General features: G+C 42.3%; 2 protein-coding genes across 8 annotated transcripts in view; both read left to right on the top strand.

Annotated features, from left to right (window-relative positions):
- The window catches only part of tfdp2 (transcription factor Dp-2), a 55,917-nt gene extending 51,460 nt beyond the window's left edge, over positions 1-4,457 (top strand). For 5 of the 6 annotated variants that reach the window (XM_064938101.1, XM_064938098.1, XM_064938100.1 and 2 more), the window contains 3 exons: positions 2,830-2,996; positions 3,097-3,124; positions 3,331-4,457. In XM_064938101.1, coding sequence (XP_064794173.1) covers positions 2,830-2,996; positions 3,097-3,124; positions 3,331-3,481 — 346 coding nt within the window. In that variant the 3' untranslated portion in view covers positions 3,482-4,457. The remainder of the gene's footprint in view (positions 1-2,829; positions 2,997-3,096; positions 3,125-3,330) is intronic. The other variant, XM_064938099.1, reaches the window with a different exon arrangement.
- A 4,797-nt stretch (positions 4,458-9,254) lies between these two features.
- Positions 9,255-23,537, top strand: part of LOC135514638 (sodium/potassium-transporting ATPase subunit beta-3-like) — a 40,233-nt gene continuing 25,950 nt past the window's right edge. For both annotated transcript variants that reach the window (XM_064938087.1, XM_064938088.1), the window contains exon 1: positions 9,255-9,588. In XM_064938087.1, coding sequence (XP_064794159.1) covers positions 9,468-9,588 — 121 coding nt within the window. In that variant the 5' untranslated portion in view covers positions 9,255-9,467. The remainder of the gene's footprint in view (positions 9,589-23,537) is intronic.

Below are 23,537 nucleotides of genomic sequence, written 5' to 3'. Positions count from 1 at the left end.
GCTGCAAATACTTTGTTGTGCCCCCAGGAATCACAGCTGGAATTGAGTTTGTCCTCTTGATGGCTTCTTTCACAGAATCTGTTATGTGGGCCCTCATGCTGTCCAACACGAGCAATGCCTTGTTCTTGTGAAAGAATCCTCCCGGTTGCTTGCCGTAACACTCCGTATGCCATTCATGCATTAGGCCTTCCGTCATCATCCTTTCTTGTTGACTTTCATAACATTTCCTCTCGGGAATTTTTCTTTTGGCATCGTCATGCGTTTAAAAATCAACATCGGTGGAAGCTTTTCTCCCGATGCCGTGCAGCTCAGAACACAGGTGAAGTGCGTTTTTTTTTCATGCCCAGTTGTTTTCGCCTTTCCTGTTAACAGTCCGAGTGAGAGGCAGGTCAAACGTCAGAGGAACCTCATCCATATTTATGATGTCGTGCGGGCCGATGGAATGCTCCTCTCTTTGCATCAGTGAATTTGCGGAAGTTTGAAACTTTTTCCTCGTAGTCGGGAGGGAGCTGCTGACACAGACTCGTCCGTACCCTGATGGACAGGCCTTTACGTCTCATAAATCTTAGACACCACGATGGTCCACCTCAAATCCTCAAACTTCATTGCGGTGGCGATTTGTTTTGGCTTTCAGTCGGATCTGCACAGTTGAAACACCTCGGCCGTCTGTTCTCTGTGTGTTGACCCAGTCTTCAAGCTCATTTTCTAGTTCAGGCCATCTGCTTTTCTTCCCTTTTTTGAAAGCTTTTGTTGTCTTTTTGCACTGAGTCAGTTCCTCACGCTGCCGTTTCCAACGTCTTATCATCGACTCATTAAGGCCAAGCTCCCGTGCAACAGCTCTATTTCCTTTTCCAACAGCCAGATCGATCGCCTTCAACTTGAAAGCTGCATCATATGCATTTCTCCGTGTCTTTGCCATGATGAGGGTGACAAAATGACTACCGTAATCAGAATGATGGGAAGTTTGAGAGAGCTCGATTTACGTCACATTATGTGACGGTGCTCAGTTTTTTGGCGGCATGAATCTTGTGAAAGCGGGAAAAATCCATAAATTAGCCGCGTCATTGTATAAACCGCGAGGTTCAAAGCGTGGGAAAAAGTAGCGGCTTATAGTCCGGAAATTACGGTACATATCTGCCTCACAGCCTTCATCGGAGACCAATACATAAGTTACCAACTACATATTGTGTTCAGATTACTTGTATTTTGCTATATTAGTACCTTCATAAACTGCACACACACCAATATTTACCAAGCAGTCACTCAACTGGAATTGATTAGCTTGTTCTGTGTTACTGTAATCAATAGCATGTGCAAATGAATCACTCACATCAATATTGTATTGAAACCAATGGAAAAATATTCAGCTTCATATCACCAGCATCAACATATGTGAAAATGGCATGTTTGTTTTTTTTAGTAAAAAAGAATGACATTAACCAATTAGTAGGCAATGTCGACTCACAATCGGTAAAACTCACACAATGCACCCCCCCCAGAACAGTCTCAATTAATCGGGGCATGGACTCTACAAGGTGTAGAAAGCATTCCATAGGGATGCTGGCCCATGTTGACTCCAATGCGTCCCACATTTGTGTGAAATTGTCTGGATGTCCTTTGGGTGGTGGACCATTCTTAATACACATGGGAAACTGTTTGAAAAACCCAGCAGCGTTGCAGTTTTTGACAGAATCAAGCAGGTGTGCTTGGCACCTACTACCATACCTCGTTCAAAGGCACTTGAATATTTTGTCTTGCCCATTCACCCTCTGAATGGCACACATACACAATCCATGTCTCAATTGTCTCAAGGCTTGCAAATCCTTCCTCCCATTCATCTACACTGATTTGTTGATAATGTTTTTTGTACACTCAGTGTATATCTCTGAGAAAATAATTTTGTTAGATGGCGAATACGGAAAAGGAAACTACACTTTTTTGACGGAATAATTTCAACGAATCACCACCTCACATCGGTTTCTAAATAGCGAAAGGGTTTGTCTTTAATTTGAAAGATAGTGTAACCCTCAAATCCATTAATTAATGTTGAGACAGACATTTATGGGAGGAGTGCCCTTTTTTTCCCCCTAGCCATCGTGGTCTGAAAATGGCAAACAGATATTGATCTGTTTTTAAGCAATTGATTTTGTGAGATTGTGATGACTATAAACATTAATACTAACATCACCAATCTGAGGTAAAAGGATATGTATTTCCTGTAATTCTTGTGTTGAAAACTTGAGTCTGTAATGTAGTAACGCGTTCGGTCCACCATAGAGAAATTAGCATAATATACCATAATTAAATAAGTAATTCCATTTTTTTCTATTTTATCTATTACGTCCTAATTTAACCATGGAGAGTAAATTAAATCAAATCAAACTTTATTTGCCACATGCGTCAAATACAACAAGTGTAGACTTTACCGTGAAATGCTTACTTACAAGCCCTTAACCAACAGTGCAGTTCAAGAAGAAAATATTTACCAAGAAGGCAAAAATAAAAAGTAATAATAAAAAGTAACACAATAACAAGGCTATATACAGGGGGCACCGGTACTGAGTCAATGTGCAGGGGTACAGGCTAGTTGAGGTAATGTGTACATGTAGGTGGGGGTGAAGTGACTATGCATAGGTAACAAACAAACAGCGAGTAGGAGCAGTGTACGGGGGGGTGTCGATGTAAATTGTCCGGTGGAGATTTCTATGAATTGTTCAACTGTCTAATGGCTTGGGGGTAGAAGGTCCTAAGCACAATTTAACAATGCACTCTAGACTAGAGTCCATAGTTTATGTGCAGCAGTCTGAACATTTGACGTCCTTACTGTAGATGCGAATACCTTTTCAACTTCGACAACACCTTTGAGATCCATGACGACATAGAGATTCTGAAGCGCATGGGGATGTCCCTGGGCCTGGAGAGTGGGAAGTGCACCGCAGACAATCTCATTGTTGCCAAGTCCCTCATCCCCAGGTCTCTGGAGACCTACGTCATAGGTGAGTGGGAAAATGGCCTTCATTGACAAGCTTTTTTGACATGTGAGCGTGTGCAGGCCATTTCTGTAATTTCAATCTGTCCTCATCTCCCCTTCCACAGGCATAGCAAGAGGCACCAGTCAAACAAGGTAGATTACCTCTCATAACTTTTAAATCAAAACGTGATTTAAACATAATCCACTACCCCACAGGAACATCCTTTTCCCTTTATAGTGCACTACTTTTGACCAGGGCCCAGAGGGGATCATAAAATATAAATTACTTAAGGTGACATGATTGATTTTAATTTGAGAACTGAAGTGACTGACCAGTAGTGTGGGTTGTCATGGTTCAGCTCTTTCCCAGTTGACCTAGACTCCGCCTCTTTGAATGGAAGTCGGAGCTTCGGCCACAGTTGCACCGCCCTCTCAGAGTCTCGAGGCCAGACGCCCAGCTCCTTCAACGAGGAAGAGGAGGACGATGATGAACCCTCTTCCCCAGAGTGACTGACGGACAAACAGACAGCCGGGCAGGCATCAGTGATACACCATACCACTCCCTCTCTGGGACAGGACTCGTCTCCCACTCTGTTCACAGGGGGAATGTGGCCAGATATACAGGAAATAAGCTGCCAATCATTCAGGTCTATAATAAGATATTTTAGAAGCATTTATATCTCGGTCTCCCTCTTAATTTCTCCATTGTAGTTATTTTTTGTAAATTACTTCTGTGTCGCTTTCTGCCAAGAGAGGGGATAGCTGCGTAATCTCAACTCCTCGAAAAATGGTTTGTTGTTTTTAGATGGAGTGCAATGTTTTGTATGTGTTTTCTACTAGACGTAAGCACTAGGAGCAGTGCGGCTATGCATCAAAACGCTCACACTGTCTCAACGCTCCAGACTCGGCGACTGAATATTTTTCGTGATTATTAAAGATGTCTAAAATATTTATTTTCTTTTTACATTGAAACATGTCAAACGTATATGAATAGTATGCGTGTTGATGTATGCTAGTGGTTTTGCGTTCTGTTCTAACTTTACCGCAACAACAAACAAATGTTACTTATGATACTCCTTTATTCTTTTTGCAGTTTACTGTTAGCCACTTGATGCAACTGTGTGGAAAGATACCAGCAGCAAACCTTTGCCCAGGTATTAGCTCTACCTTGTCTAGAAACAAGGGTACATTATGAGTAAATGTAGTTCTCTTTTAAGTGTGAACCATTATTAGTCTGTCTCTCATCAATGCCTTTTTTAATATAATCCTTGAGCCAACATGTAATGGCCTATTCTGTTAAATGCGTTGCACCCTCCTGAATGCGTCCTTGATATGTTGTCATGACCCTTGAGCTCGTTAGGCCCTACACTCAGTGGACATTCCACTTGGGGAAACGTGTGTACTCTCTTTTAGGAGGTTATGCTATGTGGTTGCAGAAATGACTGGGTCTGTAAATATATGTAAATAAACATCCATTTTGGTTAAACCTGTATTTTCAAGGAGTATTTTCTCCAATTGAAGTATTTATCTCATGGACACCACATTTCCTTGGATCAGTAAGCCGTCTATTTAGGAAAGTGTTTCTTAGTCCTGGTCCTGGGGACCCGAAGGGGTGCACATTTCTATCTTACACACCTGATTCCACTAATCAAAGATTTGATATTGAGTTGATTAGTGGAATTGGGTGTGGTGCTACTGCCCAAAACATTTTTTGCAGCCTTTGGGTCCCCAGGACCAGGATTAAGAAACACTGATATAGAAAATGTTCTCTTGATCTAATGGTTAAGCTGTTGGTTTGGTTAGTGTCTAAATTATGTGGGTACACAATGTTATTAAGAGTTCTTTAATCCTTGAGTTTTATCCTTGTAGAGTAGAAATCACCTCTCAACCTTGCCAAAGCCCTCTGTTTTAGAGATGGGTGCACCTCAATTGTCTCCTCTTCATCTGCATCGATCTGAAATCATGGGATAGGTGAAAACATCAGTGCAGATTGAGTAGGCATAGAGACCGGAGAGGAAACCACTTTAGACTATTTGAATATACCCATTGAGAAACTTCACTTGCATCTGGGACCCGGCAACTGCATCACAAAAATCACAAGTTGAAGAATGTTTGAGGAATGATGCCAACATTGCAAAATTAGTGCAATTAGTCCTAGGTTATGAGAAGAAAGTGCAAAAAGGAAACCTCTGGGCAACTTGCCACAAGCCCGCCAGACTCCTCAGCAGTGGCGTGAATTCATAAATGCCAAAAGAAACATCCATGATCCAACCATAAATTCATAGATTATGCCCCTGGAATAAGAAGATGGAAGTTCAATGTGTAGCTAGATGTAAAAGGCTAATGTTAACTAGTTAGCATTGCCCATGAAAGGAAGTTAGGTTAGCGAGCAAGCATTTTAGCCAGGTAGCCTGGGACAACAAAAAATAAAAGTGTGTACTGTGTGACAGTCATAGACCATTTCGTCAGCATGAAAGAACAGAGGATGGCATAGGCATTTCTCTTCAAGTAGGGTGAGTCAACATGCTCTTTTATGTGCGCGCACACACACACAGACACACACACACATCAGAACAGCCACATATTGAGCTTACATTGTTTTTGGTATCTTTTAGTTGTCACTGTATTAGACTTAGACTAATTGGTGATTTGATGATGAAATAGTGCTGGAATAGTGGAGGCAGCTCCTGTTTTCTTTGCGACTTGTGCTAACTGGTTCAAAATTAATAGTTTAGTAGTTAGAAATGTCAGAAACATTAACTTGCTTGACCATTCTGTAGGTTATGGAACTGTTTGTTACATGCCATATGCTTTGTGATGAAAAAAAGGTGTGGTTGAATGCCACTGTGTCTTATTGTCTCTGCCTTCGGCCTACATATCACGGTTGCAAGGCATATGAACGAACAGGCTATAGAGCAAACAACACAATTACCACATACACTACCGGTCAAAAGTTTTAGAACACCTTGTCATTAAAGGGTTTTTCTTTATTTTTACCATTTTCAACATTATTATTCTACAGTGAAGACATCAAAACTATGAAATAACACATGGAATCATGTAGTAACCAGGTGAGCTAAACTACTTCTATGCTCGCTTCAAGGCAAATGGCACTGAAACATGCATGAGAGCACCAGCTGTTCCAGAAGACTGGTCATGCTCTCTGCAGCCGATGTGAGTAAGACCTTTAAATAGGTCAACATTCACAAGGCAGCAGGGTCAGGCAGATTACCAGGACGTGTACTGCAAGCACGCGCTGACCAACTGGCAAGTGTCTTCACTGACATTTTCAACCTCTCCAAGTCTGTAATACCAACATGTTTTAAGCAGACCACCATAGTCCCTGTGCCCAAGAACACGAAGGTAACCTGCCTAAATGACTACCGACCCGAACAGCTTACGTCTGTAGCCATGAAGTGCTTTGAAAGGCTGGTCATGAATCACAATCAACATTATCCCAGGAACCCTAGACCCACTCCAATTTGCATACCGCACCAACAGATCCACAGATGCAGCAATCTATATTGCACTCCACACTGCCCTTTCCCACCTGGATAAAAGGAACACCTATGTGAGAATGCTATTCATTGACTACAGCTCAGCGTTCAACACCATAGTGTCCTCAAAGCTCATAAATAAGCTAAGGACCCTGGGACTAAATACCTCCCTCTGCAACTGGATCCTGGATTTCCAGGTGGCAAGGGTAGGTAACAACACATCTGCCACGCTGATCCTCAACACAGGGGCCCCTCAGGGGTGCATGCTCAGTCCCCTCCTGTACTCCCTGTTCACTTATGACTGCACGGCCAGGCACGACTCCAACACCATCAAGTTTGCAGATAACACAACAGTGGTAGAACCTGATCACAGACAATGGCGAGACAGCCTATAGGGAGGATGTCAGAAACCTTGCCGTTTGGTGCCAGGACAACAACCTCTCCCTCAACGTGATCAAGACAAAGCAGATGATTGTGGACTACAGGAAAGGAGGACCGAGCACGCCCCCATTCTCATCGACAGGGGCTGCAGGGGATTAGGTTGAGATTTTAAAGTTCCTTGGTGTCCACATCACCAACAAACGAATGTGGTCCAAGCACACCAAGACAGTTGTGAAGAGGGCATGACAAAACCTATTCTCCGTCAGGAAACTGAAAAGATTTGGCATGGGTCGTCAGATTCCCAAAAGGTTCTACAGCTGCACCATCCAGACTATCCTGATTTGTTGCAAAACTGCCTGGTATGGCAACTGCTCGGCCTCTGACCGCAAGGCACTACAGAGGGTAGTGTGAACAGCCCAGTACATCACTGGGGCAAAGCTCCCTGTCTTCTAGGACCTCTATACCAGGTGGTGTCAGAGGAAGGCCCTAAAAATTGTCAGACTAATCACCCTAGTCAAAGACTGTTCTCTCTGCTACCGCACGGCAAGCGGTACCGGAGCGCCAAGTCTAGGTCCAAGAGGCTTCTAAACAGCTTCTACCCCCAAGCCATAAGACTCCTGAACACCTAATCAAATGGCTACCCAGACTATTTGCATTGCCCCCCCTCTTTTACACCGCTGCTACTCTCTATCATCTATGCATAGTCACTTTAATAACTCTATCCACATGTACATATTACCTCAACCAACCGGTGCCCCCGCACATTGACTCTGCACCGGTACTCCCCTGTATATAGTCTCGCTATTGTTATTTTACTGCTGCTCTTTAATTACTTGTTACTTTTATTTCTTATTCTTATCTGTATTTTTTTTATTTGATCACATACTGTAGGTTGTATAATATGCACCGCTACTGCTCATCAGAGACTTCTCAATCGGAGTCCCAGAATACCCACATTGTGTAAATCCATTCCTAATCCAGAGCAGCTTCATTGATTGAACTGCCCTGTAATACTGAAACGCTCTACTTTACCCTAGCTTGTGTGCTAGTTCAAAACTATACAATAGAGCCTTTTATTATCCATTGAACCTGAAATGTATTTTGCCATCAGTTATTTCATTCATTCCTGACCTCTGGACACCACACACACACACACACACACACACACACACGAGGCTGGAAGCAAGCACGCGTCAGCTGCATTGCAGTTCCCTGGAGCAGGTTACTGGTAAAGTGCTTTTGTCAAGGGCACAAAAGGCACCTGAGATTCTGATACCAGCATTTTTTGGGGAGAGAACCAAAATTATTTATTTTTGTTTGATCAGCCCAACCCACCCGAGTCACACGCACGCTGAGGGGTTGGAAGTACAGGATCAGCCACAGTTCAGCATCCCTGGAGCGGTTGGTAGGTTAAGGGCATTGCTCAAGGGCAAAATGGCAGGAGATTGTAACCCCTGCAAGCCTGCTCCATGAGATTTTTTCAATTCGGACCATCCAGCTTAGAGTTTCTCGGCTCCATACCGGCTCTAACGGAACATAACAAATACTGACAAAATGAAGAACCAGCATCATTCAATTATGATATGAATGTGGCACTGCCATCACTGAATATTGATCACAAAACACTTGGTTAATCAATGGTAATATGCCTACAGCCTTCTCGATCCTCACTAGAAAGTTATATATAAATCAGCCCCCCTTTTTTAGGCCAGTGGACCAATTTTACAGAAAAACTTGGTAAAAAGTTCTGAATATTTTTTTTTACTGTCTGCCAGTTCACTTAGAAGTAACCACTTGGCAGGCAGAGGCAGTTTCAACTGACTCTTTTTTTTTCTACTATTGAGATTTAGAATAAATTACACAAGGTGCAATATCAAAATGTGGTTGTGATTCGAGTGGGGGCACATACTAAAAACTGCAAACATTTGCCTCCACCCTATGGCAAAATGTGTGAAATTGCAAGAAATTAGCTGTGCAACTGCTATTTTTTTTTCTTTCTGCACCATGGCAAAATAAGTAGAATTGTAGCAAACTTGCTTTAAAATGCCAACATTTTCTCTATGCCCCATGGGCAAAATGTGCAGAATTGCAGAAAATGACATTTAAAAGATGATTTCTTTATCTTAGCAGCCCCCCTTGTGAAATCTAAGATGTTTTGCTGTTAAGGTTGGGGGGGGGGGGTGGTATTGACGTGAGACAAATGCGCCACTGCAGCAACCCATGATGAGTGGCGTGTTTTTGTGTCCCCCAACACCATCAAAGTTGCCCGTCCCTGCTCGAAATCAATCGAACCCACTTAAATACAATAGAACCTTTAAGATGATGAATAACAAATACAAAAAACATTACTCTGAGTTTTGAATACCTCTTCTGGAGCCTGAATGCCGAAAATGCGCATGCGCTGAATGCTTCAAATGCGAATTTTCCTCCAGCTCAGTTGCTGCGGTACTGTATCTGTGTGGAGAGGGTAACTTGAAGAGACTAGGCTGAATTGGCTCGGAAATAACACTCCATTTTTTTTTATTTATAAAACAGGCAATCCATCGTTTATAGACCTTTTGGGCATTATAACATTCTTACCATCTACGGTCATCATTTTGAACAACTCAAAGCCAACCATGTCGACCAAGGAGGAGACACCCGTAGCTGACGGAGACAAACCGCAGACTTCCTCCTGGAAAGATTCTATCTACAACCCACGAACAGGAGAGTTTATTGGCCGAACCGCTAAAAGCTGGGGTAAGAAATCGGTTTGGGACACGGGTTTGCATATTAAAACAATGATATCTCATTGATGACATTTTAGAGCCATAGTACAGTCTCATTTATCGGCTTTAATCAGTTACCATTATGAATGCAGCCTGGGATACAAATTTGCATGTACATTTTAATAATTTTAATAGCCTTGTTTTTTTCGACTGGGCCTACATAACGGAGACGTTTGTTCATCACGATTTGCACCCCAATAATGTCAACAGCCAATCAAAGCTGATCAAACCTTATCGGATGTGTTCTTCCACTCTGTTGCACCCCCCCCCCCCCCCATTATAACATGATATACTTACGGTCAATGATCTACTGAATTTATTTTAATAAACTGTGATGGTTTTAGCCTATAATAGATGGTTGCCATATGTCCCCGCAATTAAAATAGGCTATTGGAATTCAAGTGTCTCTAAATATTTCCACAGATTCCTCGAAATAGGCTTTTTTTTCAGGGATTGCGAGTTATTAGCTATTAGGTCACTAGTGTAGCGGGGTAAATTAAAATGTTAAACCGATTTGTCATTAAGAAAATCTTGACGGAGCCCAACAGGCCGAATCGAGGCTGCCGGGTCCGTAGGCTAATGTATCGAAATTAATTGCAATGGGATTAACATAAACTGGGATTACAGTATATTAGATTTATGCTAATAATAATCGGCCTGTAGCCTTACCAACACTTCCCCAATTTCGTCCCTCTAATCAGTGCAATTAAACTGTTCTTAGAATAACCTGTAAAGCACGTTGTATCGTCTCGAGAAGCAGTCTTGCACGAGGCTGGCGAGTGTTATGGGGCATGCATACAGAGTTTCCCCTGTCATATTGCCCTCATTTTATTAATGTAATTTTTAAAATCCATATTCATGCAGGCACGCGAGTAGGTTCATTTGAAATTATGTTGCCAAAAATGTCGACAGATTACAGTTAGTGATGCTTTGTTTCCGCAATACAGTGTCGCTATTTCTCGGCCATTACTCGCATGCCGTCCGTCACTCTATTTAAATTTAACCTTATTATCATCTGTCATAGAGTTCTACATCCTATTCTCCTCAAATTCCAATGATTTAAAACGGAATTGGGAAGTTGGTTGGTCAAATTTGCATAGGGCATACAATAAATGCATACAATAGGTTTATACTAGGGTACAAAATGCATTGACTTTATGCATGTTGAAAAAAACATTTCTAACCCAATTTTCTATAGGCCTAGTTGCCAAGGTACTGTCTGTGGAAATAGTGTAGGCCTACAGTATGTGTTTGTGTTCTGTTATGGCAATACAGGCTCACTAATTGACAGTCCTAGCCCAGATCACAAATTCTGCTGTCATGTTCTAACTGTCTTTCCATGATGTTACTATAGAGCTCTGTCGCTGTCTCTCGCTCTCTATCAAGGTCAAATCAGTTCTCTCTCATAATGCACAGCAGGCACACAATTTGTAGCCTATTGTCAATGAAAAATAATGTGATTATTTTTTTCTCTCTCTCTCCGCTAGTCTTGTGTTGCAGGGAGCATAAATCAGTTTTAGATTTGAGAGAAATGTTGGGCCCTGAAATGCAGGCCTGCCATAGCTCGGTTTTAGAGCAGAAAATTGTGTGTGCATGTGCTGGCGGGCGTCTTGCGTGATTGTAATAGTGCAAGTTAACTTGCAGCATTGTGCTTAGTTGATTCCTTCTCAACACATGGGCTTGAATATGGTTTATACTCCAGTAGGCTACGGACATGGAAAAATGATAGGCTTACTGATTTTGCGGGGAGGTAGAGATGGGCAACTCCCATGGTCTTCTAACAGGTGTCTGGCAATTAGGAACAGGAGCAATGACACTAGGCTTCAGTCAACACCTGCCATCCAGGACTTCTATAACAGGCGGTGTCAGAGGAAGTCCCCAAAAATGGTCAAATACTCCAGAAATCCAAGCCGTAGACTGTATTCTCTGCTACCACATGGCAAGCGGAATCAGTGCATCAAGTCTGGAACCAACAGGACCCTGAACAGCTTCTACACCCAAGCCATAAGACTGCTGAACAAAACTGCTATATAGCTAATCAAATGGCTACCCAGACTGCCTGTATGATCCTTTTTTTTGCGCTCAGTCTCGTGCACTGACTATGCACACACAATGGGCTCTACCCACACACTCACACATAGTTACACTTACACTCCAACACAGACATACATACGCACACACACATACACTACATATGCATACTGACACCACACACCACAAATGCTGTTGCTAATGTCTTATCTATCCTGTTGCCTAGTCACCCTACCTATATGTACAGTGGGGCAAACAATTATTTAGTCAGCCACCAATTGTGCAAGTTCTCCCACTTAAAAAGATGAGAGGCCTGTAATTTTCATCATAGGTACACTTCAACCATGACAGACAAAATGAGAAAAAAAATCCAGAAAATCACATTGTAGGATTTTTTATGAATTTATTTGCAAATTATGGTGGAAAATAAGTATTTGGTCAATAACAAAAGTTTATCTCAATACTTTGTTATATACCCTTTGTTGGCAATGACAGAGGTCAAACATTTTCTGTAAATCTTCACAAGGTTTTCACGCACTGTTGCTGGTATTTTGGCCCATTCCTCCATGCAGATCTCCTCTAGAGCAGTGATGTTTTGGGGCTGTTGCTGGGCAACACGGACTTTCAACTCCCTCCAAAGATTTTCTATGGGGTTGAGATCTGGAGACTGGCTAGGCCACTCCAGGACCTTGAAATGCTTCTTACGAAGCCACTCCTTCGTTGCCCGGGTGGTGTGTTTGGGATCATTGTCATGCTGAAAGACCCAGCCATGTTTCATCTTCAATGCCCTTGCTGATGGAAGGAGGTTTTCACTCAAAATCTCACGATACATGGCCCCATTCATTCTTTCCTTCACACGGATCCGTCGTCCTGGTCCCTTTGCAGAAAAACATCCCCAAAGCATGATGTTTCCACCCCCATGCTTCACAGTAGGTATGGTGTTCTTTGGATGCAACTCAGCATTCTTTGTCCTCCAAACACGATGAATTGAGTTCTTACCAAAAAGTTATTTTGGTTTCATATGACATTCTCCCAATCTTTTTCTGGATCATCCAAATGCTCTCTAGCAAACTTCAGATGGGCCTGGACATGTACTGGCTTAAGCAGGGGGACACGTCTGGCACTGCAGGATTTGAGTCCCTGGCGGCATAGTGTGTTACTGATTGTAGGCTTTGTTACTTTGGTCCCAGCTCTCTGCAGGTCATTCACTAGGTTCCCCAGTGTGGTTCTGGGATTTTTGCTCACCGTTCTTGTGATCATTTAGACCCCACGGGGTGAGATCTTGCGTGGAGCCCCAGATCGAGGGAGATTATCAGTGGTCTTGTATGTCTTCCATTTCCTGATAATTGCTCCCACAGTTGATTTCTTCAAACCAAGCTGCTTACCTATTGCAGATTCAGTCTTCCCAGCCTGGTGCAGGTCTACAATTTTGTTTCTGGTGTCCTTTGACAGCTCTTTGGTCTTGGCCATAGTGGAGGTTGGAGTGTGACTGTTTGAGGTTGTGGACAGGTGTCTTTTATACTGATAACAAGTTCAAACAGGTGCCATTAATACAGGTAATGAGTGGAGGACAGAGGAGCCTCTTATAGAAGAAGTTACAGGTCTGTGAGAGACAGAAATCTTGCTTGTTTGTAGGTGACAATACTTATTTTCCACCATAATTTGCAAATAAATTCAGTAAAAATCCTACAATGTGATTTTCTGGATATTTTTTCTTCTAATTTTGTCTGTCATAGTTGAAGTGTACCTATGATGAAAATTACAAGTGGGAGAACTTGCACAATTGGTGGCTGACTAAATACTTTTTTGCCCCACTATGTATATTCATTATATAAATAGGCCTATTTAATTTTGTCTGGCTTGCTATTCCAATCAAATTTATATAATTTTGTTCATATAATTAAAAAAAACAGGTCGCTATAGAGTTAATCAGGGAGATTTTTCCACAAACAGACAAGTATTTTCCTTTTCTTGGTAGCAAGATCTTATCTATTTTTATCTAACTTTCTATAAAAATGTATTAGTGACATCATTTATTTATTTTGGGTATACATATCCCAAAAAACATATATAGCCGAGTATGTCCACATCCCGTCAGACCATTTTATAGGTAAACTACACAGTAATGGAAAAGTATTTTTTTTAGGGATCCAATATGTAATATAGTACACATAATTTGGTTTTAATCCAGAGAGGTTAGAAAAAGATGGACTTTACAGTGTCCCAGAGTTTGTGTTGCAGGAAGCAAATTTCTGCTTGAAAAAGCTAGCCTTGGCTTTTCTAACTGCCTGCATATATTGGTTTCTAGCGTCGCTGAATAGTTGCATATCACAAGGGCTATTCAATGCTAATGCAGAACGCCATAGGATGTTTTTGTGTTAAGGGCAGTCAGGTCTGGAGAGATACACGGGCTATATCTGTTCCTGGTTCTAAATTTCTTGAATGGGGTATGCTTATTTCAGATGGTGAGGAAGGCTTTTTTTGTAATAACCAGGCATCCTCTACTGACGTGATGAGATCAATATCCTTCCAGGATACCCCGGCCAGGTCGATTAGAAAGGCCTGCTTGCTGAAGTGTTTCAGGGAGCGTTTGACAGTGATGAGCAGAGGTCGTTTGACCGCTGACCCATTATGGATGCAGGCAATGAGGCAGTGATCGCTGAGATCGTGGTTGAAGACAGCAGAGGTATATTTAGAGGGCAAGTTGGTTAGGATGATATCTATGAGGGTGCCCGTGTTTACGGCTTTGGGATGGTACCTGGTAGGTTCATTGATAATTTCTGTGAGATTGAGGGCATCAAGCTTAGATTGTAGGATGGCTGGGGTGTTAAGCATGTTCCAGTCTAGGTCGCCTTGCAGCACGAGCTTTGAAGATAGATGGGGTGCAATCAGTTCACATATGGTGTCCAGAGCACAGCTGGGGGCAGAGGGTCGTCTATAGCAGGCGACAACAGTGAGAGACTTGTTTTTAGAGAGGTTGATTTTTAAAAGTAGAAGTTCAAATTGTTTGAGTACAGACCTGGATAGTAGGACAGAACTCTGCAGGCTATCTTTGCAGTAGATTGCAACACCGCCCCCTTTGGCTGTTCTATCTTGTCTGAAAATTTTGTAGTTAGGGATGAAGATGTCAGAATTGTTGGTGGTCTTCCTAAGCCAGGATTCAGACACGGCTAGAACATCCGGGTTGGCAGAGTGTGCTAAAGCAGTGAATAAAACCAACTTAGGGAGGAGGCTTCTAAGGTTAACCTCTTACATCTATGGGGGCGCTATTTCATTTTTGGATGAAAAACGTTCCCGTGTTAAACAAGATATTTTGTCACAAAAAGATGCTCGACTATGCATATAATTGATACCATTCGAAAGAAAACACTCTGACGTGTCCAGAAATACCAAGATATTCTCTGTGCGTGCCCTAGAACGTGAGCTTCAGGCAAAACCAAGATGAGATGGCATCCAGGAAATGACAAGGATTTTTGAGGCTCTGTTTTCCATTGTCTCCTTATATGGCTGTGAATGCGAGAGGAATGAGCCTGCCCTTTCTGTCGTTTCCCCAAGGTGTCTGCAGCATTGTGACGTATTTGTAGGCAGATCATTGGAAGATTGACCATAAGAGACCACATTTACCAGGTTTCCGCCCGGTGTCCTGCGCCGAAATTGGTGCGCAAAAGTCACCTGCCAGTATTTTTCCATGCGATACAGAGAGGAAAGCAAGCTTCCACGAACTGCATATCAATGAAGAGATATGTGAAAAAACACCTTGAGGATTGATTCCAAACAACGTTTGCCATGTTTCGGTCGATATTATGTAGTTAATCCGGAAAAAGTTTTACGTTGTAGGTGACTGAATTTTCGGTTCGTTTCGGTAGCCAGACGCAATGTAGAAAACAGAACGATTTCTCCTACACACAGACGCTTTCAGGAAAAACTGCGCATTTGGTATGTAACTGAGAGTCTCCTCATTGAAAACATCAGAAGCTCTTCAAAGGTAAATGATTTTATTGATTTGGTTATCTGGTTTTTGTGAAAATGTTGCGTGCTAAATGCTACTCAAAATGCTATGCTAGCTTTGCATACGCTTACACAAATTAGTCAATTTCTATGGTTCAAAAGCATATTTTGAAAATCTGAGATGACAGTGTTGTTAAGAAAAGGCTAAGCTTGAGAGCAGACGCATTATTTTCATTTTATTTGCGATTTTCAGAAATCGTTAACGTTGCGTTATGCTAATGAGCCTGAGGCTTTAGTCACAAACCCGGATCCGGGATGGGGAGTTTCAAGAAGTTAACAGTCATGAAACCAAGTCTATAACGGTTACAGAAGTGATCAAAAGAGAGCGCCTGGGAAATAGAAGTGGAGCTAGGCACTGCAGGGCCTGGATTCACCTCTACATCACCAGAGGAAGAGAGGAGGAGTAGGATAAGGGTACAGCTAAAAGCTATGAGAATTGGTTGTCTAGGACGTCTGGAACAGAGAGTAAAAGGAGCAGGTTTCTGGGGCGATTAAAATATCTTCAAGGTAAAATGTACAGACAATGCTATGGTAGGATGTGAATACAGTGGAGGTAAACCTAGGCATTGTGAGAGATATTGTCTCTAGAAACATAATTAAAACCAGGTGATGTCATTGCATGTGTGAGTTGTGGAACTGAAAGGTTGGATAAGGTATAATGAGCAGGACTAGAGGCTCTACAGTGAAATAAGCCAATAAACACTAACCAGAACAGCAATGGACAAGGCATATTGACATTAAGGAGAGGTATGCTTAGTCGAGTGATCATAAGGTTACAGTGAGTAGTGAGGTTGGTTGGGGTCACGGCGATTCAGACAGCTAGCCGGGCAATCGGTAGTAAGCTAGCATAGGATGGAGGTCTGTTTCTAGCCACCTCGTGCGTTTCTGTCGGTAGATTATTGGGGTTCCGTGTGGTAGAGGGGATCTATCCAATTGGCAAAATAGATAAAGTTCTAGTGACCCAAGAAAAATTGTCCGATAGACCTATTCAGATAGCAGCCAATAAGACAGCTAAAGATTAGCGGGCCGCAGATGGCTGTTCAGGTAACATCGTGACCGAGGGGCCAGTTGGATAACTCCCTCGGGCAGATAACGTCGGTAGTCCAGTCGTGAAGTCCCGGTGGGGGCTCCGCATCGGCAGTAAAACGGGTCCGGATAGGTGATTGTAGCGCAGGAGTGGCTGATGGAACTCTTCAGCTGGCTACCTCCGGAATAATTTATGTTTGCTCTGGGAACGACGTAAGCCAATAGTCACACAGATAGCAGCTAGTTAGCTGCGAGATCTAGGTGTAAATGTCCAGAGCTTGCGGTTGAAATCCGGGGATATGGAGAGAAAAATCGGTTCCGGTATGTTCTGGTCTGAGTCGCATTGTACAAAACTGGTAATAGCTTTTCGAGCTAAAGGATAGCTGATGACCGCAAACCGTGGTTAGCTGAATACTAACGTTAGCCAGTAAACTGGCTAGCTTCTGGCTTGCTTTTGGTTAAATACAGATGTGTGCCAAGCTTGTAGCGTCATACCCAAGAAGATTCGAGGCTGTAATCGCTGCCAAAGGTGCTTCAACTGGGTAAAGGGTCTGAGTACTTATGTAAATGTGATTTTTTTAACCTGTTTTTGCTTTGTCATTATGAGGTATTGTGTGTGGATAGTTTTTTCCCCTCATCAATGTAATACATATTAGAATAAGGCTGTAACGCTATATACAGGGGGTACCAGTACCAAATCAATGTGCAGCGGTACAAGGTATTCGAGGTAGATATGTACATGAAGGCAGGGTAAAGTGACTAGGCATTAGGATAGACAATAATAAATTGAAATAAAGAACAGTGTAGCAGCACCAAATTAGTTTTAAAGTGTGATTGTGTTGTGTTATGTGAATGTGTGTAGGTTTTGTGGCGGAGTGTCAATGTACAGTGTGTGAGTGAGTGAAGTGTGTGTATATGGTTTGTGTATATATAGTCTATTGAGTATGCATAGGGTCAGTGCAGATAGTTCGGGTACCATTAATTTACTATTTAGCAGTCTGGCTATTTGGCAGTCTTATGACTTGGGGGTGCAAGTATTTCGCTACACCCACAATAATATCTGCTAAATACAGTGCCTTGCGAAAGTATCGGCCCCCTTGAACTTTGCGACCTTTTGCCACATTTCAGGCTTCAAACATAAAGATATAAAACTGTATTTTTTTGTGAAGAATCAACAACAAGTGGGACACAATCATGAAGTGGAACGACATTTATTGGATATTTCAAACTTTTTAACAAATCAAAAACTGAAAAATTGGGCGTGCAAAATTATTCAGCCCCTTTACTTTCAGTGCAGCATACTCTCTCCAGAAGTTCAGTGAGGATCTCTGAATGATCCAATGTTGACCTAAATGACTAATGATGATAAATACAATCCACCTGTGTGTAATCAAGTCTCCGTATAAATGCACCTGCACTGTGATTGTCTCAGAGATCCGTTAAAAGCGCAGAGAGCATCATGAAGAACAAGGAACAAGGTCAGGTCATGCGTCCTCCGAAACATGACCTGTCAAGCTGCGCTGCTTAACACCTGCTTGCTTAACCCGAAGTCAGCCTGCAGGCATCCGGCCCGCCACAAGGACTCTCTAGAGCACGATGAGCCAAGTACAGCCCCCCCGGCCAAACCCTCTCCTAACCCGGATAATGCTAGGCCAATTGTGCTCCTCCCTATGGGACCCCTGCCTGGTTGTAACACAGTATGGGAACGAACCCCAGGCTGTAGTAACACTGCGATGCAGTGACTTACACCGCTGTGCCACTCGGGAGGCCCTGTGATTACAAACCTTATAGGCCTACATGAGGTGTGCGACTGATTTGAAAAAGTCGCAAAAAAAGGCAGGCGCTGTTTCTTGCCTCTGCACACAAGCTGGGCATCATTCACATGTGACAGGCTGATATTGTCACCCATCAGACTACTCTTGATTTAATCTTGTCTTTACATAAACTAAATAATGTATGTGTGAAATTTGTTTTGATTTCGAAGGTGCATGATAATGGTCCATATCTTGAAACTGGGGCAGGGGCAAAAAATACGTAATCTATGCACTTAACTAGTGAATGGAGGATGCCTTTCCCATGGTTTATTTTCATGCCAGCCAGGTAGGCTACTCCTGTTGTAAAGAGAAGCAATGTGCTTAATATAAGAGAAGTTGATAAATAAATATAGTAGATTTTCAAATACATTTGCATTGATGTCAGAGTGATTAGAGGGACAATAGAGTCCTGAATACCAGGCAGTTAGCAGGTTTGGTAGGCTACTAAAGACCATCAGCAGTATCAGAGCTTGGGGAAGTCTAATTACCATGACTAAATTTGACTGCTGTCATGACTGATATAGGCCTTTTTTTTAAATACATGTTTTTTTGGGAGGGACTCAATATACTTTAAAATGACTCAAGTAAAATCAACTGTGTAGAAATTATAGTTTTCCTACATTCATACAGTTTCTTGACTGTGTCCAGCTCGCTATCACTGAAATGACTTTCTGGGTACAATTTGACTGTGAGGATATACAGCACATTTACTATACGCACATAAATATAAACAGTACCAGAACCCACAATTGAGTACCTAAACCTATTTCAGTCCAAGTCAAGCACTGATAAGAAGTAATCAAGAAGTAATCAGGGAATCTGCGACCAAACGACCACCCCTCATCACTTTCACACTCCCTATAACACTTCTGCGAGCAGGCCTTTCTAATCGACCTGGCCGGTGTATCCTGGAATGAAATTGACCTCATCCCGTCAGAAGAGGATGCCTGGTTATTCTTTAAAAGTGCCTTCCTCACCATCTTAAATAAGCATGCCCCATTCAAAAAAAATTGAACTAGGAGCAGATAGGTCTGGAGTGAACCACGGACTATGTCTGCCCATGACCAGCACAAACATACTGTGGCGTTCTGCATTAGCATCGAATAGCCCCCGTGATATGCAACTTTTCAGGGAAGTTAGGAACAAATATACGCAGGCAGCTAAGGCTAGCTTTTTCAAACAGAAATTTGCATCCTGTAGTACAAACTCAAAAAGGTTCTGGGACACTGTAAAGTCCATGAGCACCTCCTCCCAGCTGCCCACTGCTCTGAGGCTAGGAAATAATGTTACCACCAATAAAACCACTATAATTGAGAATTTCAATAAGCATTTCTCTACGGCTGGCCATGCTTTTTACCTGGCTACCCCTACCCCGGTCAACTGTCCGGCACCCTCCAACCCGCCAAAGCCCCCACCATTTCTCCTTCACCCAAATCCAGATAGCTGATGTTCTGAAAGAGCTGCAAAATTTAGACCCCTCCATATCAGCCTGGCTAGAAAATCTGGACCCTCTCTTTCTAAAATTATCTGCCAAAATTCTTGCAACCCCTATAACTAGCTTGTTCAACCTCTCTCTCGTATCGTCTGAGATTCCCAAAGATTGGAAAGTTGTTGCGGTCATCCCCCTCTTCAAAGGGGGTGACACTCTAGACCCAAACTGCTACAGACCTATATCTATCCTACACTGTCTTTCTAAGGTCTTTGACAGCCAAGTTAACAAACAGATTACGGACCATTTCGAATCCTACCGTACCTTCTCCGCTATGCAATCTGGTTTCAGAGCTGGTCATGGGTGCACATCAGGGTCCTAAAGGTCCTAAACGACATCATAACCGCCATTGATAAGAGACATTACTGTGCAGCCGTATTCATCGACCTGGCCAAGGCTTTCGACTGTCAATCACCACATTCTTATTGGCAGACTCGACAGGCTTGGTTCCTCAAATGATTGCCTCGCCTGGTTTACCAACTACTTCCCTGTCCGGAACTCTGGCAGTCTCTATGGGGGTGCCACAGGGTTCAATTCTTGGGCCGACTCTCTTCTATGTATCCATCAATGATGTCACTCTTGCTGCTGGTGATTCTCTGATCCACCTCTACGCAGACGACACCATTCTGTATAATTCTGGCCCCTCTTTGGACACTGTGTTAACTAACCTCCAGACGAGCTTCAATGCCATACAACTCTCCTTCCGTTGCCTCCAACTGCTCTTAAACGCAAGTAAAACTAAATGCATGCTATTCAATCGAACACTGCCCGCACCTGCCCGTCCGTTCAGCATCACTACTCTGGACGGCTCTGACTTAGAATATGCGGACTAAAAAACTACAAATAGCTAGGTGTCTGGTTCGACTGTAAACTCTCCTTCCAAACTCACATTAAGCATTTCCAATCCAAAATTAATTCTAGAATCGGCTTCCGATATCGCAACAAAGCATCCTTCACTCATGCTGCCAAACATACCCTCGTAAAACTGACCATCATACCGATCCTCGACTTCGGCGATGTCATCTATAAAATAGCCTCCAACACTCAACAAGTTGGATGCAGTCTATCACAGTGCCATCCGTTTTGTCACCAAAGACTCATACACTACCCACCACTGCGACCTGTACACTCTCGTTGGTTGGCCCTTGCTTCATACTCGTCGCCAAACCCACTGGCTACAGGTTATCTACAAATCTCTGCTTGGTAAAGCCCCACCTTATCTCAGCTCACTGGTCACCATAGCAGCACCCACTCATACCACGCGCTCCAGCAGGTTTATCTCACTGGTCACCCCCAAAGCCAATTCCTCCTTTGGTTGCCTTTCCTTCCAGTTCTCTGCTGTCAATGACTGAAACGAACTGCAAAAATCACTGGCTTTAAGCACCAGCTGTCAGAGCAGCTCTGCACCTGTACATAGCCCATCTGTAAACAGCCCATCTATCTACCTCATCCCCATACTGTATTTATTTATTTATCTTGCTCTTTGCACCCCAGTATCTCTACTTGCACATTCATATTCTGCCCATCTACCATTCCAGTGTTTAATTGCTATATTGTAATTACTTCGCCAACATGGCCTATTTATTGCCTTAACTCCCTTATCTTACCTTTATCATTTGCACTCACTGTAGATAGACTTTTTGTTTTGTTTTTTTCTACTGTATTATTGACTCTGTTTTGTTTCTTCCATGTGTAACACTGTTGTTGTATGTGTCGAAATGCTATGCTTTAACTTGGCCAGGTTGCAGTTGCAAATGAGAACTTGTTCTCAACTAGTCTACCTAGTTAAATTAAGGTTAAATAAATAAATACAAATTGAAGGTAGGCTTATTTTATGGCGTTTCCACTGGATCAGAGCAGGACATTTTTCCCTTTTCACGCTGTGGTTTTTGAAAAGGAGAGTGCTGGAAAGATTTTTCAAATACATTGAGGAACTATTCTAATTCTCAATGGATGTAAAAACAGACTTTGTTTGAATGATGTTTGAGGTGAAGAAAACATTACTTTGAGAAGCTCAACAGGTCATTAGTAGTGGTGTGTTAAGCCAATCATAAATACTTTCAGATCAACATTGACTGGAGCACGCTAAACAAAAGACGATGACTAAATTGACAAAACTCGTAAATGGAATGAAATAAACCAAACGTTTTTTTCACAAGTGTAGCATAGGTTCGGCACTCTGCAAACAATGTTTCTACTCCTACAATTATTATAATAATAATATAGAATGCATTAACATAAATTACCTTACACAGAGTATCAAACATTCCAAATTAGAAATAGAAATTAACGGTAAATGTACAACTGGTGTTATATGTAATGGAGAATTGATATACACAAACAACAAATGCAAACAATTCATACAGTGAAGTTATGAAAAAAGCATATGTGCACAAATTGGTTGGAACGAGCGCATTCTGGAGAGAGAAGTGCATGGTCAATCCTACGTCTGGATTGGTCATGCAGCAATTTATGGCGATATGGATTTCGCAGAAGTTAGGTCATTCATACTTCTTGCGCTTTGTGGAGCAGTGCAGAGCTGTTGTTAAGGAAGAGTTTGTGTTTTCTACAGAATGTACTGCCCCCATCTACCGTCAACCAATCATGTCAATGCTGAGAGTTATATGGAGCCCTCCGCATTGTTACAAAATTTGGGAGGCGCATGACAATCCGGAACAGAGCTCGATTTGGCCTCTGCATACCTCTGGAGGCTCCACAATTGTGCCACACAAATCGTATTAAGCATACATTGGCTTTTAGTCTAGGCCTCCACAATGGATAAGTTTACTGATCTGGGCGCAAATATATTTGTTACTGCATGACTAAAACAATCTTGGTCGACCAACAGCCTAACGACCAAACACTCAACCAGTCGACTAATTGGGGTCAGCCCTAATCTCTAATAGTCTAAAGTGATTTTCTTGCCTTGTCTCCTCTGCTATATCTACACAAGTGGAGGCCGGTGATTTAAAAACTTCTTAGGGCTGAGATCCCGCTAACGGGATCGATATGACAACAGCCAGTGAAAGTGCAGGGCGCCAAAGTCCAATCAACAGAAATCCCATAATTAAAATTCCTCAAACATACTAGTATTTCACACCATTTTAAAGATACACTTCTTGTTAATCCCGTCACAGTGTTCGATTTCAAATAGGCTTTACGGCGAAAGCACCACAAATGATTATGTTAGGTCAGAGCCAAGTCACAGAAAAACAGCCATTTTTCCATTCAAAGAGAAAGTCACAAAAATCAGAGATAGAGAGAGAATGAATCACTAACCTTTGATCTTCATCAGATGACACTCATAGGACTTCATGTTACACAGTACATGTATGTTTTGTTTGATAAAGTTCATATTTATATAAAAAAATCTCAGTATACATTGGCGCGTTATGTTCAGTAGTTCCAAAAACTGCCGGTGATTTTGCAGAGAGCCACATCAATTTACAGAAGTACTCATCATAAATGTTGATGAAAATACAAGTGTTATACATGGAACTTTAGATACACTTCTCCTTAATGCAACCGTTGTGTCAGATTTATAAAAAGCTT

The sequence above is a fragment of the Oncorhynchus masou genome, chromosome 26 (genome assembly GCF_036934945.1).
Source record: "Oncorhynchus masou masou isolate Uvic2021 chromosome 26, UVic_Omas_1.1, whole genome shotgun sequence".
NCBI classification, from domain to species: Eukaryota; Metazoa; Chordata; class Actinopteri; order Salmoniformes; family Salmonidae; genus Oncorhynchus; species Oncorhynchus masou.
Note: the sequence above shows the minus strand (reverse complement) of the source record. Positions and strands in the feature narration are given on the sequence as shown.